Below are 15,000 nucleotides of genomic sequence, written 5' to 3' on the forward strand. Positions count from 1 at the left end.
ATCCGTGCAAAATAGAAACTATTCTTTGAATCTAAAAGTATTGACCACGGTTCACCGTTAGGATGTGAAGGGAGGGAAGTAGTATTTATCCGGCAATTTACATGAGCTTCCTCTTTGTCTACAGCACTCAGGAAAAGTTGTATCATATAATATACAGCTTTATAGTGCGGTTAAAATTCGAGGCGCAACTTATCCTGTCACCAATATTTTGCATAGCAGTTTTTATCAAATTGTCTTAACTTAAACATATTTTTCACAATAACTAAGCTTGCTAAAAAAATCTTCATAGATTTATATAAAATATAATTCTCCGTCACGCAGAGAATGGAATTAATTGTTTACAGCACTTCCCGCTTCTAACACACTTTTTGTATACGCATATGGCCTCCGCCACAGCTCACAGATCACACTTTTCGTGGCAAAACATTTTACAAAAAATTATTTCTACAGTGAGCACTTTTTTGCACTAAAAGTTCTTTTAAAAAAACATGCGTTCAATAAGCATAACACCGTGATCAGAACAAAAAATGACGGACTTTTTTTTTTATTAAGACGTTCTAGCTGTAAACCTTTTAAGTTTAAGATGGGCAGAAACCACCCACTGGGATTTTTAGTAGTATCGTTATTCATAAAATAATTTTGTAGAATTCAAAATTGTGATCTGTTAAGACAAATTGATACAAGTCATTGGGCCGAATCTGGAGACTTTATGTTCGATAGTTGAGGAAGTATTTGAGAATAAGTTGCGATATGAATTTTTGACCCCACTATAATTTATATAGTCATCATCTCTCAATCAGAACGGCAAAGAACAATTTATAAGACCTTAGAGTATCTGAGTACTTCACCTTCCAGGTAGTGTTGGCAACATTGTTAATGTAGCGGATTATTTTGTCATGACTGGTTTCCAACATTTGGTAGGTGGCAGGGGAGGCAACAGCCGCCGCTACCAGCAGGCACAAGGGGAACAGTTGATGCATTGTCTGTGGACGAAAGGGGAAATAACTGATGAATTGTTTTGAATGAAGGGAAGTACCTGGTAAATTGTTTGTGGGACAAGGGATGTAACTAGTGAATTGTTTGAAAATAGGAGAGAAACTAGCATTAGCATTTAAATTAATTTATTTTCGTGTGATATGGGGAGAGTTCGGTTGTTGTTGTTTTGTTTTTTTAAGAAAAGAGTTTTGAATACTGTTTTTAGCTCGAGGGAAGACACGTTACCTTCGAAGAATTAACTTGGAATATGAGGTTAGGGGCACACATGATGCATAGTATTATCTATGAATTATGTAAAGCGGTTAGAACTTTGTTTGTAAGGTTGTTAATATGTGGGCTTTTTTTCCCTGCCCTGATTTTGGGGCCCGGCTTTGCTGGTTACGTAAAAAGAAAGTAATGGTGCAAATTGTTATATGAAAGGGGAATTGTTGAATCGGTAATGATGATGGTAATGATGATGATGATGTTGGCGATGGTGACGGTAATGGTAATTGTGATGGTGAACATGAGGATGATTTTTTTGGGGGGGCGATGATGATGTTCTGATGTAGAAGATGACGTGCGTATTAGTCTTAGTGTTAAGTTTGTTTGGTGCTTACTCTAGATCCCCGTCAGGCTCTCCTGGGGGGCAGGACACAACCCTCATTCCCAACTCCTCTCATAGAGTGACCAAAAATTTGGAAATAGTTCGTCATCTTTATCTCTAGCATTTAATTAAAGTAGGCTGAAAAATCACATGGGGGCCGCTTCTAAGTGATGACATTGTCAGTGTGTTTGTTACCCTACGTCTATGCTATCATATTTTCAAAACAGTGAAAGGAATGTGGCCAATAATCTTCGTAAAAATTACCTTTCATAGTCAAAGCAGCCTAACTTGTGTGCTTACAAGTTATCGCTATCGTCGGTCGCAACCGATCCCGAGGCACTTCTGTGGTCGTCGGAGCATGTAAAAAGCCTGAAAAACCATGCCTAGACGACCAGAGAATTACAGGATTGCCTCTTCCTAAAGAGTTATCAGCAAATTCACCACCAGTATTTCAATATATTAATGCACACAAAAAGCAACACGCAGTACTGGAGGACCGGAAGCGAAATTGCGTCCAGCGACAACTCAGACACCACGGGCATTAAAATAATATGTGTTTTATTATGTTCATATTTGTGGCATTGGTTGTGTGAAGAAGACAATGAGAGAGAGAGAGAGAGAGGGGGAGAGAGAGAGAGAGAGAGAGAGAGAGAGAGAGGGGGGGAGTGTGCAGGGCTGATACATGGATTGGCTAAGACAAAGGAGACATGAAGATAGAGAGAACAAGACACCGCTACTAGTTTAGTTTAGTTTAGTATGAAGTACGGCTGTGGTCAGGCTAGTCGCATTTAAAATGACACGTATATCACTACTAGAGAAGAAAAATGACGTTTCAACACAATAAGACACTTTTTTCAACTCTGAACAGCAACATTCTAACACCAAAGTGAAACAAACAACCGACAGAACGACGAAAAGACCATTAATTTCTATAAGCGTATTTTGAAAGAAAGCAGCAACTCTTTATTCTCAATGAATAATATTTTTAGAAACGTTTCTTTCTACAAAAAGGAAACGTGAACTTACGTGTGATCAGCTGAACTTGGGATAACAAAATGATCAGTCTAACTGGGGCCCACGGAATTTTTTAAGGATTCAAATGTATTTCACACTGACAGTCAGCTGCCTTTTTTCTGTAATGTAGGTTAAGTATTATCTTTGCTACGTGTTATATATCAGTGGAAGGAGATCATGTGCTAGTCACACTCACCTCACCACACTCTGTATTTTTTTTTTCTAATCAGTTCAATCTAGTGCGTTTTGATAACCTTTTTAACTGGTATAAAGTATCTCATTCAGTCAGTCATAGAGTGATTGCACTTAACCTTATTTCTGTCGTTATAGAAGTTGCTTGGGTTTGGGGGTTTTCTTTAGTTGTTTTTTTTTAGGGGGGGGGTTAGATGGGTGCATATTTGTAACTGTTTTACGTCGCTTGCAACTGCTTAAGGTCATAATATGAGAGCACGCGAGACATTAAGCATTTTCAGTTAAGTCGGAATTAATTTTGAATTTTGTTTGGATGGCGGCCGAAGTTTGCTCTTATCGATATAATTACGACCACCCAGGTATCTTTAACGAACGTAACTTGCACAAGGGACCTCGTTATCCGAGAAGGCTAGGTTTTCGATCTTACCTTCCCTAAGGGTGTGGCTTAAAAGACAGCAGCAAGAAGGAGCCAGGAAAAGTCGTAGAAAGAGTCAGGAACCCAGAGGAGGGGAGAAAAGGGGGGGGGAGAGAAAGGGGAGGTGACAACGGCAGATGACAGAGCATGATTAAAGAGCTGAAAAGGAGGTGAAAGAAAAAATTTAGAAAAGAAAACATAGCGTCACTGTCAGGTTTCGATCCCTGAACATATTGAATGAAAGATAAACACTGTACCTCAGATGACGACTGGCTACCCGAGAAGCAAACAATGCGAGCTGGGATTACAATCGCTAAAACACTGTCAAAACCGACAAACTCTTTCCTGTCTTTCTTTGTCAGACATGTTGTTAATATGTGCGGGGCGTATACTATACTGTTTGCAATAAAAATAGAAGAGCGGGTAACGACAAGTTTGGTATCAAGAAACTGTCATTCTGCCTAATTTGGCTAAGCTCCTTGAGTCACATTTAATGACCTAGGTTCAAAAATAGTGCTGTGAAATGAGGCGACCAGTGATGGCTTGGATGTAAGATGTAGTAGTTTTGTGTATCGTGTTCTGATGATAAAATTGTATTATAATAGAATTGCCTAGTTCTATACCAAGGCTCAGTCGCATTTACAGTGTTTCGAGAATGCTGAAAAAGAAGCCAACATGATTTAGATAGCTACGACACCCTGGGAAAAGAAACTTTTATCAGCATAAAGGTTACAATATTTTTTGCTGTCTCTAGGATAAAGGGCAAAAAACTCAAATGTTTATTTTCTTGCATTCAAGTCAATGCAGTTGGACTCGCCTTCTTTTAGACCTAATATTTTACTAAACTGAAAAGGGGGAAAACACTCAAGGACATTCAACACTAGGGTTAAGCCCAAGTCAGCAAGCAATCTATTCCACATAGTCATCAACATTGTCTTCGTTGACAACAGACTGGAGACTTTTATATAAGGGTCTGACATTAAAGGGAATGATCCACTTGCTGCAGAGTTCCGAAAAATCTTCAGCTTTGCCTCCTTTATCAACAGAGGTTTGTTGTATTTCATCTCTGCTGTGGGAACCTCGTTGAAGGTATACCGGCACCAAACTTCTGTTGGGTGCTGTTTAGGTGTTAACGTAGATTGTGTACTGTCTGGCTCTTCGTTTTGTCCAAAAGAGAACATGTGGACATAGCTGAAATACAGTTTTGCTACCATAGATGCCTTTGAATGCAGACTTAGGAAGGCTCTCTTTGGCACACTTTATAAAGTCCAAAACGTCCTGTCCCTGAATGGAATTCATAATGGATGTGTGTCATTTTCTAATTTCTTGGAATATTTTAACGTAATCAGTGGGAAGCGTGGCTTGCTCCACTTTTCCCCCCTTTTTCTATTAGCCCAAAGTCCCTCTCTTTGGGCAAGAAAATGGGACCTCTGCATAAGAAAATGTGATCGATCCTTTAAACAGGTTCTTTTCCACGACTGATCAGAGGGAAGCTATCATTCCTTTATTCTTATTCAGTCCAGGACATCTGTCACTACACAAAATTAGGTGACTTGTATTCTGTGCTCTCTGTTCTAGAACTTTAAGAAGGCATGAGCAGACTTCAGCTAACCCTCTACCAGCTTCAGCCTCACTCATGTTCATTATGGCATCATCATTTTTCAAGTCATCAACCCGGAAATTATAAGTCTATAGCAAACGCTTATATAAAAGATCGTCGGTTGAGGGATTCATGCAAGGTAAATTTTACTGGAACTCAAATGTGTAGGCATCAAGCTTTGGGTCTGATGTAGCTGCTTTAGTTTGCTTTTCTAAGTACGTCTAAGTACTTTTCGCTTTGGCGTGGTGTAACTTCTTCCTGCCTCTAGCCTTAACTTTGAGTCTTCGCCATCAGAGCCTTTTATTTGCTGCTCCAGCTTGTCACATTTTAAACAGGTGTCACTTCGGGGGTTGCTGAACCCAATGTTGTATTACGAGATAAATATGTCCTTAAAAATGTACATTTCACACAAGGCTCCGTTGTCTTTCCATCCTGAAACAGTACACACTGGAGCGGTTCGTGTTGTTTTAGATGAAGAAGCCAGGTGTAGACCCTCGTGTAAGTATTTTTTTTTGGGGGGGGGGATAGTTCTTCCTTGAATAATGAGGTGACCTTTTCGAAAAGCTTTTGCTATGGGTCGTTACCATTATCATTTATAGTAATTTATACACTTTGTATTCGAGACGATGAGCTCAACCCTCATTTTCCTCACCTGCTCCCCTTATTTGCGGCTCTAGTGATGCGGTATCCTGAGATTCTATTTCTTTGAATAAGTAGGTCAATTTTACTATTGTTTTGGGCTTCATTTATGTTTATCACTCCTTAGTCAGGTATGTTCAACACTGTTGCAGGTAGACTTTGGTCTCCTTCATTTTCAATGTGTTGACTGTCTTCAGTGACCTTATTGACCGACAAGTTTGCCATTAAGGAGAGGGGCTGGTTTTAAACTATTACACCCTCCAGGGTCTGGGTAAAACCAGGGTTAGACTGGAAGGGAACTTCTGTCTATGCTGTACTTATTGTAAGTCTGAGTTCTCACGTGCATCTGAAACATCGCCAACACAGTTATATAAATAGTCTAACCACACCATACGTCACATCAAACACAAAATCCTCAGCAGAGTACCTAGGTGTACATCTGTGGTCATCAGGTTTTGTAAAATACTTCATTGGTAGTTAAATATCATCTGGCTGATTGGGTACTCGGTGCCTAGAGCTGTGTTTACACGGGAGTGGGCGCTATAGAAACGATCTTCATTATTATTATTATTATTATTATTATTATTATTATTATTATTATTATTATTATTATTATTACTCTTTTCAATGAAAACAGCCTAATATCATTGACTTTTCACAGTTTCTGTATATCAAAAACAAATTATATAGACATTGAAAAACAATCGAATGTTATTGTGTCTAATCGGTACAACATATTTGTTAATAGTATTCATATCTCATCATCACCGTCATCATCATCATCATCATCATCATCATCATCATCATCATCATCGTCATCATCATCATTGTATACAGCAGAGAGTAAAAACGGTTAAGATTTGGTAGTATTTCCAAAATATTTAACGACAAGTTCAATGTTTCGCCCTCAACGGGCTTCATCAGGAACATTCAGAATACACAGGCTACACTAGCTGTAGAAACCAAAGTGCATACATTCATGTCACAACGCTAAAATGTGCGGTGAACACAAATTGGAAAGGCTAGAGAAGGGGGAACACTAAGGCAAGAAGTGAGAGAGAGAGAGAGAGAGAGAGAGAGAGAGAGAGAGAGAGAGAAAGAGAGAGAGAGAGAGAGAGAAGGGGGAAACAGGTGCGTGGAGGTAATGAAAGTAACGGAAAGGCAGGGCCAAAACACACCCAGGCATCATCATCATCAACATTATCACCATCATCATGAGATGGTGTCAAAACTTTGTGAATGAAGAGCTCAACCCACTTTGCCGAAGTTTTAGCCATGAAAAGAGGATGTCAAAATGTTTGAACGTCTAGGAACAATGGCTGTTCGAATGGATTTATTTGGACGAGTGGAGGTGCCTCTGAGTATAATGACAGTATAGGAAAAAAAAGCTCGCTCTCGCTCGAGTCCACCACGCTCATTAAGGAAACAAACAAAACAAATCATCATCATCATCATCATCATCATCATCATCATCATCATCATCATCATCATCATCATCATCATTGCGAAAGTTGAAAGAGAATAGCAAGAGTGTCCCACGCAGGAAACCCAAAATCTATTCTCGAGGAGTAAGAATCTTGTTATCGATTATTCCTTTCTTTCTGCTGGGATATATCCCTCTCAGCCCGAGTTTAACTTGACAGGCAAGGTCAGAACCACGAATTTTAATCAGCCATAACTGTGTCGAAGGGGGCCTAACTATTACACACACATACACACATATGCACACACACACACACAAACACACACACACACACACACACACACACACACACACACAGATAGATAGATAGATATATATATTATATATATATATATATACCAAGTGATCAAAAAAAAACCTTTACCCACGAAGACACTCATAAAAACGGTTAGAATAGAGATATAACTACAAAATTTCACAGACGTACTTGGTCACCATCTGGATTTATTGTGATAAATTTGCAAATAAAAATTTTAATTTGAAGGGAGTTAGAGCATGCTCCATGTGACGTATACGTTTTGGACGATACACGCTCTGAAGCGTTTGGCTACATTGTCTCTATGATATTTTCCATTTGCTCAGCCTTTTATGTACCTGGATCTTGTACAGTTTAACCTTCAGATCGTACTTCAATATGCGCCGAACAGATTCTCTAACAATAGGTAATTCAATACTATAACGACAAACTGACTTTGTAGGTTCTTATTTCATTGACTCCATCTCCACTGCGCATTCTCATGAGTGCGCACTTGCATCGGTCTCCCACAGTGTATGACCCTAGTTTACTTATCTCTTGGTATTATTTTCAACAAAGCCATGCGACTTGAAGTTAGGCACCCGCTTTAGGTATTGTTACTTTATTTGGTATTTTCTTACGGTCTTTGGTGTTGATTCAAAATCGTTTACAGAAGAGATTCCGTGTCTGCATAGGGACTTCGTTTCGACACATGTTTCAACCATAAAAACACGTTGGGCTTAAGACATCTGAACAGTTGGTCGACAAAGTACTTTTGCAGAGGCAGTTGCACCAGTATATATATACAAAATTAACCCACTGCATCAAAATAATAATCATACAAATGGTAATACTAATAATAATAATAATAATAATAATAATAATAATAATAATAATAATAATAATAATAATAGTAACAATAATAATAATAATAACAATGGTAATAATATTATTGATAAAAATAATTATAATGTGATAATAATATTAATTATAATGATGACGATAACATTGATAATAATAATAATAACAATTATTATGAAAACAATAATAATAATAATAATAATAATAATAATAATAATAACAATAGTAAGAACAAGAATAAAAATAAGAATGATAATAATTATAATAATAATAGAAACAAAAACATTACTAATAATAATGATAATAATAACAAAAATGATAATAATAATAATAATAATAATAATAATAATAATTATTATAATTATAATTATAATAGTAATAATAGTAATAATAGTAATGATAGTAATAAGAATAAGAATAAGAATAAGAATATTAATAATAATAATTCTTATTATTGTTATTATAATTATAATAATAAGAGCAATAATAAAATGTGTATTTATAGAAGGTGTACACCGCTACAGACACAATTTAGGCAATTTAAAAAGTGAAATATTTCGATCCTGCCTTGTAAAGACCAACCCACCCTCAAAACGATGCACCATCCCAGCTGACAGATGGAGATATTCACAACAAAAAAAACCTTAGTACTCGGGACTAGAATTCATATTTTCTGCCTGCGAGGGCAAAGTGACTACACTAGTCAACACAATTCAGAAAACAAAAGAAAAAGACACTTTATTTATTTTTAAACCAACTACCAATACAGTTATTTTGTTCCTGTTTTTGTTTTTTGTTTTTTGCTTGTTTAGCATTTAAAGTATCTGAATACAGTTAACAAACTGAAAGATGGGGCTGGATATCTCATTTGATGTATTTCTCAACCTTCTGCCCAAGTTTAGATCCTGCCATCTTGGCCTTAAACAGCTCATCAAACCTCTCATTCTGCTCTACGGTGAAATGACCTTTCCAGTCCCCAGTATTGCCCTTGCGAATAAACCCGTGTTCTTCGTCTTTCAAAAGCTCCCTCGTAAAATCCCCTACACCGCCTTTCATCACATTCTTTTTCATGTTCTCGAACCGTGTGGCGTCTGCTATTTCCTCTGCCTTGTCCTCCGGTACTTTGAGAAAGCGGCATAACTCTTGTATCACTTCTGCTGGACGTTCTTTGAGTTCCTCGAATTGGATGACGCATACCGAAAATTCTGGGCGCTCAGATATGAATTCCTCAAAGGCTAACACATGCTCAAACCAGGAGCCCCAAAGGAACTCTCCGTTCATCTGTGGAAAGTAGTAATGATTTAAGTTAAAGGTTGACACTCTTGGCAGTCTTCATTTATCTGTGGAAGGTTGCCGGTTTAAAAAAAGGTTCAGAGGTTTAAAGAAACGATTTTCTCTCCAATAATTATTCACCCTGCTCTTTGGAAGTCAAAAGTAACAAAAAATACCTTCATTTGCCAGTAGAGCAAGGGCAGTTTTCGACTGTTACAGTGTCCGCTGTTTATTAATTTGAAATGCTGTTTCTTCTTTCGGGAACACATTTAGTGTACTTTGTTGCGTTGTTCTCTCTTGTTCTACACCCTACCTTATTAATTCAAAAACTCGCTCACTATGTTTTGTCAAATAATATCCCTTAATTGTGTATCTTTTCGTGCTTTTTTCAAACATTTAGAATTTGAATATCGCTAAAACGTTCTTGAGCACACGCACCTAATTCCATAAATTAAGAAACTTCAATGAAAGATTACGTATCTAAATGTTGGGCTTATGACATCTGAAAAGTTGTTAATGGTACATTGCCACCATGGTTTCCCCATTCCTTTCTATCAATGTCGAGGAGGATACTGTGCATTTAGCCCTTGGCTCACACTTGTGTGATCTCAATATATGTTTCGGATTGTGTTGTTGAGTGCGGCCTGAAAAAAAGGAGATCAAGAGAGAGAAAAAGAATGGGGAGATGTGGGGAGATAGTGGTGGGTTGGAGGAGAAAAATGATGTACCTGCAATTCGAAATACTCCTCCCAGCTGCCAAAAAAATTGTATTCATCTGACTTGTAAGAAGTCATCAGCTTGAAAAAGGAAACCCAAACATCCTTGGGGTTCCGCAGCACGTAAACAAGACGAGGTTTCTTCTCAAAGGCTTGTTTGGGCAGGAACTGAAACCAGCGGTGTGAGGCCAGGACGCGAGGTGAAGGCAGAGTTGGGACAATATCACGTATATTTTTCAGTTGCATTGCGTCCAGAAGATGATGGAATAAGTTGCCGTGCTCAAAGCGCGTATTTTGGTGGAGCGCCATGTTTACGACCTCGAAAAACCAATGGTTTCCAGAGCGAGGATATCCAGAAAAAAGTATGTCGTCTAAACGAATTTCCAGCTGGCGTATTTCTTCCTGAAGTTTCACAACGTCTTCGCTTGGCTGGTATCGGGCGATGCGATTGCCGCAATCATACACTTCCGCTGCGATATTTGACAATTTAACTCGTGCACTTTGAAGAGTTACATCCCTTTGTTGTGACATGATGGAATTGAATGGTCATGAAATAGTTATCAATACACCACTGGTTACGTGAACAGCATCAACTCACGACTTTTACTGAAAGAAAATGGGACCCATTCATAGATCACTTGTACTTTACCTTAGTCTTAATTGTAACTCCAGTTGAAATCTAGTAGCGTCACAAATCTTGCGACCGTTGACTCATAAAAGTATACTTACAATGTAACGCACGCAGTTCGTGAAGGAGATGATGAAGCTTTTGACATGCATTTGACTACACGTAGTTGCCCAAAATGCTGCCGTCCTGCAATTGTTCTGCATAATATGACAGATGTTCTAATCACCAGCATGAGTAATGGGAACGAGCAACCTAATAAGCATGGCAAGTCACGGTCTCAATGTGGAGCCAGTATTGGGGTGCTTAACCCTATCCATGCTTCATGTTTTACTATTGTATTTGTACGACGTGAGGAACTCTATGCCACCACTTTCGAAGAGGAAATTTACTCGTTAATCCTATCCGTACGCTTTGCATAGCAGCCTGTCAAAATTATTTTTTTTTAGAAATACTGAAAGTTTCAAACTCTGTCTAGGCTAGAAGTATTCGAAAATGTGAAGAATAGAAATTGGGGGGTACAAAATGACCCAGGGCTTACGGATAGGGTTAATACGCCTCTTTTGGGGAATTTCCATTAAAAGTGTCACGGATGTGGTTCCAAATTGGCTAAATACCGACTTTGCATGTGTGAGATCGTACACATCCCACATTAGTAAAGGCATATCAACTCAGCATGAACATCAACGTCCAGCCCCATATCAAGCACACATAGATGAAACCCTATTCTACATTCAGCTTCTTCTCTTTTCTTTGTTTGTGTAAGTGCTGTACAGCGCTAGCAACTGCATAAGGTCATAACATGAGTCCGCAGGACTCATTAAGCATTTTCCTTTTGATAGGAATTAATTTTGAATTTTTTTAGGGTGGCGGCCGAAGCCTACTCTTATCGATTTCAGGACCGCCTACGGATGTTTAGCATGCGCAACGTGCACATGACACCCCCCCCCCCCCCCAAGATTTGTTTGCCTTTATCCGAGAAGACTAGGTGTTAGATCTTACCTGTCCGTAAGATCAGGGATGTGGCTGAAAGACAACTGTAAAGAGCCAATGAATAGCAGAAGAAAGGCAGCAGAAAGAGTCAGGAGATGGCTTTTTTTACAAGTGGTAGATTTTGAATTTCAAAAAAAAAAGTCTAACTCACATATGCAACAGATTGCACAGATGGAGAATTGACATTTCTAAAATTGCGTCCAATACAAGAGAGCAACTGGCTGACAGAGTATGTGTTATAATCAGGGACGCTTGACTCCATGTAAGGATGTAAGATGTAGAAAACAAAACCCTCCAAGAACTCTCTTAATTTGTGTTACGAAGTGGCGGAATCAGGCACTCGTCAATGTTTGGATATATGGAGTTATTGATACCATTATAAAGCATGTTCATTTGTCTTGCTCGTGATAAAAAAAAATTTCCCATCTGTCTTGAATAGAAGTCGATATATTTGCAACTGAAGAAGGTGGTGATCGCCTGATTCCAGAGGTAAAAAGAAAAAGAAAATTGCCGTCAAAGCCTGGTGTGTTACATAACTTGAGAGACTTCAGAAACAAATAATTTAGATTTTGAGACTTTTATCAACTTTATTTTCACTGAAATCGTCAACGATATGTGTTTTTTAATCGATGTAAAAGGTATTGAACCAAAAAACAACAATTTGAAAATAAAACTGTAAAACCGTCGGAAAAGGGCCGATTTCTCTGATTTTATTATTTTGAAGAGCGCCGGATTTCACCACGCTGCATTACATTCAGACTTTTTGTAGAGATCCCACAGTTTGACAAGTTCGCAAACAGTTGTTGGAAAACAGAGGAGACCGGCATATCTTGAGAAACAACACAAAAAACAGACAGACTGGACATACAACTAACTATCAATGTACAGTTGTTGTTTTATATTATAAAACACCATCGCTGTAACATAAAAACTAGGTTTGTGGTAGAGCCTCATTTTTATTCACAGCTTCTTAAACGGTTTCAGTAGCATTGTAAAGCACTGTAGCTATGATAAGGATTAAGAATACGATAACGTTGGTGGTAGATTTCGACGTTATTCATATAAACACAGAGTAAACATACAAGTATCAAAGTACAGTTGGCTTATTTGTATATTAAACTATTCCACTTTTACTGTAAAACACAATCACGATAATATAAGAACTAGATTTTTGGTAGAACCTCGATGTTTTTCATAGCTTTATTAAACAGTTTTAATATTACTGTAAAATACCGTCGCTATATTAATATAAAAGTGAAGAATGCAGTAGTGTTGGTTGAAGAACTTGGGCGTTATTCACAGTTTAGGCAGGCCGGTTACGACGCTGTCCTCGATACCACATTCGTCGGTGCCTTTGGCGATCTTGAAGTATCCTGTGATAGAGCAAAACTTCAAGCTTAGTCTATGAGCAGGGCAATATTGCAAAATGGAGCAAAACGTAAAGCAAACTCAGTCTAGGAGCGAGTCAGTGTTGCAAGATATAGATCTAGTAAAACATTAAAAATAATGCAAGATTTAGCTAATCTTAAAGTTTGAAGTCAATATTGCAAGAAAGAGAAAACTTCGAGTTTAGTCTTGAGGCAAATTATTATACATTCTCAGCCATCAGCTTGTCTAGGATTTTTCTCTAGTTATCAAGATTCTTGCAGCTTCAGTGGAGTATTCCTTCTATGTTAGGGAGCGCCATCAGCATGTTTATTTGTCATAATGTTGGGGTATTGTGCGGGTGATTCCAGTTCGAATTCCTGATGGAGTGTTCTTGAACTTGTATTTATCTTTAATTATATCTAATAGAGTTTTAAGAACTTCGCACCTACCTAGCTAAATCCTATTATATATGAACGCTAAATTATGTTAAAAGTGATGTACAACCTATGTCGTGTCATGTTACATCATCCATGTGTTGTCGGGGTTTATTTAATAATGATTTTTTATTATTTACTTATTCCTAAATCAGTTTGAGTCATATTCTTCGATATACTCTTTAACATTTTTAACTTTTTAATGTCACACCTCATATTAAAGGCAATATCTTGGTTAATACTTATCAAGTCTTTCTGAAAATTTCAGATAATACAATGCATATTTTATTAAAAGGGAAGCTCGTGGAATGTAAACCCAAGAATGTTTTTAATCTTTAATTTTGAACTTGTAGTTGTCAGGTGTCTAAATGAAAAGTGAAAGCTTTCAATAAAGTGCTATGACATCTGGCGTTGTTCACATTTTCACATCGTCGACTTATGGACGGGATGAATTAAGTTGTCTATTGAGGGATAATATTCCACTTTTGAATTAAGGCCTGGTCTACATGAAATTTAAAGAATGCGCTGGTCATGAAAGCTCGAGGGGAATTTGGTTAGTTTCGAGAAACTGATTTGTCACAGCAGCCTTATGAGGCGTGCATTACCATGCTTGAATACTCGTTCTTGGGCTTGATTTTTAAAAGAACATTTAGCTCGAGAACTTGGTTGATTTTGCCTTGAGCTGTTATGCTCCCACGGACAGGCACAATAATTATGTCGTCTCGCCACCATCACTGATTTCAGCCCACACCATGACACAACCTCCATTGTTTTCTTGTCTGAAGCAAGCTGGGGTGTAAACTTTTGTTGGGTCGTCTGTAGGCTCTGGCCCGTACATCGTGCTGTTCCAGTCGAAATTGGGATTCTTCTGAAAACATTTACGTATTCCAAATACGACGTGGCCATCACACGCGACGCTGTGCCCAGTAAAACCTGTGCTGGATGTGATGGGGCTGCAGTTTTATACGATAAACTAGGCCCCCAGCATGAAGATTCCCCTCTTTCAAGCAAAGAAAAACAGCCATGACAAAGATCGGGCTTTCATTTCTAAGTGTTTTCGACTCATCATGGGTCTCTGTTTGTCGGTTGAAATTGATTTCTCCACACTTGCGTTAGGATGAATACGTCTTCCCTCCTTTTTGTGTTTCTGCCTCCTACTCGATTAGGTATGTCTTTTTGGGAGCCTATCGTTGTCCTGCGATCCTATGTGGCACACACAATGTGCCTGTTCACGTTTAACATTCTCACGACAAAAGAAAGCAGAGTGCCTAACTGAAGTATTTCAATGATGTGATTTCTCTCTTGTTCATTCAGTCGAAGCATGATGAATCGATAAAGAGAAGCACTTTTTTATGTTGCGAAAAATTTTGGAAGGAGTCCAACTTTGCGTGTGTAGTTTTTGTTTTCAAAGTTGCCCAAACAGCTGCACAGTATTTGACAAAATATCAAAATCCCATGAATGATTGGAAGTGTAATCTTTGAGCTACGTACTTTTAAAATGTTTGATGTTTAAAATGTTAAAGAGTATATTTTCATACATTATCTGTTCTCATATACATCTTTCTAATATG

General features: G+C 38.0%; 3 protein-coding genes across 3 annotated transcripts in view; all 3 read right to left on the bottom strand.

Moving 5' to 3' along the window:
• Positions 1-1,373, bottom strand: part of LOC101847116 (cathepsin B) — a 19,197-nt gene extending 17,824 nt beyond the window's left edge. The window contains exon 1 of the mRNA XM_013083451.1: positions 849-1,373. Coding sequence (XP_012938905.1) covers positions 849-980 — 132 coding nt within the window. The 5' untranslated portion in view covers positions 981-1,373. The remainder of the gene's footprint in view (positions 1-848) is intronic.
• A 7,512-nt stretch (positions 1,374-8,885) lies between these two features.
• Positions 8,886-10,540, bottom strand: LOC101850653 (sulfotransferase 1C2-like). Its single transcript, XM_005100017.1, has 2 exons — positions 10,022-10,540; positions 8,886-9,302 (listed from the first exon to the last, which is right to left on the bottom strand). Exons 1-2 carry the CDS (start codon positions 10,538-10,540, stop codon positions 8,886-8,888), a joined length of 936 nt encoding a protein of 311 aa, XP_005100074.1.
• A 1,648-nt stretch (positions 10,541-12,188) lies between these two features.
• LOC101850893 (cathepsin B-like cysteine proteinase) overlaps positions 12,189-15,000 on the bottom strand; it is a gene marked incomplete at its 5' end in the record, with an annotated part of 14,104 nt that continues 11,292 nt past the window's right edge. Inside the window, 1 exon segment of the mRNA XM_013083454.2 lies at positions 12,189-13,000. Coding sequence (XP_012938908.2) covers positions 12,924-13,000 — 77 coding nt within the window.

Source organism: Aplysia californica, unplaced genomic scaffold (assembly GCF_000002075.1).
Source record: "Aplysia californica isolate F4 #8 unplaced genomic scaffold, AplCal3.0 scaffold00232, whole genome shotgun sequence".
NCBI classification, from domain to species: Eukaryota; Metazoa; Mollusca; class Gastropoda; order Aplysiida; family Aplysiidae; genus Aplysia; species Aplysia californica.

What these genes read in the sequence shown, in the direction of transcription:
- LOC101850653 (XM_005100017.1), bottom strand. Translation starts at nt 10,540, where the DNA reads ATGTCACAACAAAGGGATGTAACTCTTCAAAGTGCACGAGTTAAATTG. An exon ending in AGGAGTATTTCGAATTGCAG is followed by an intron (nt 9,303 to 10,021) that starts GTACATCATTTT and finishes TACTTTCCACAG; the next exon opens with ATGAACGGAGAGTTCCTTTG.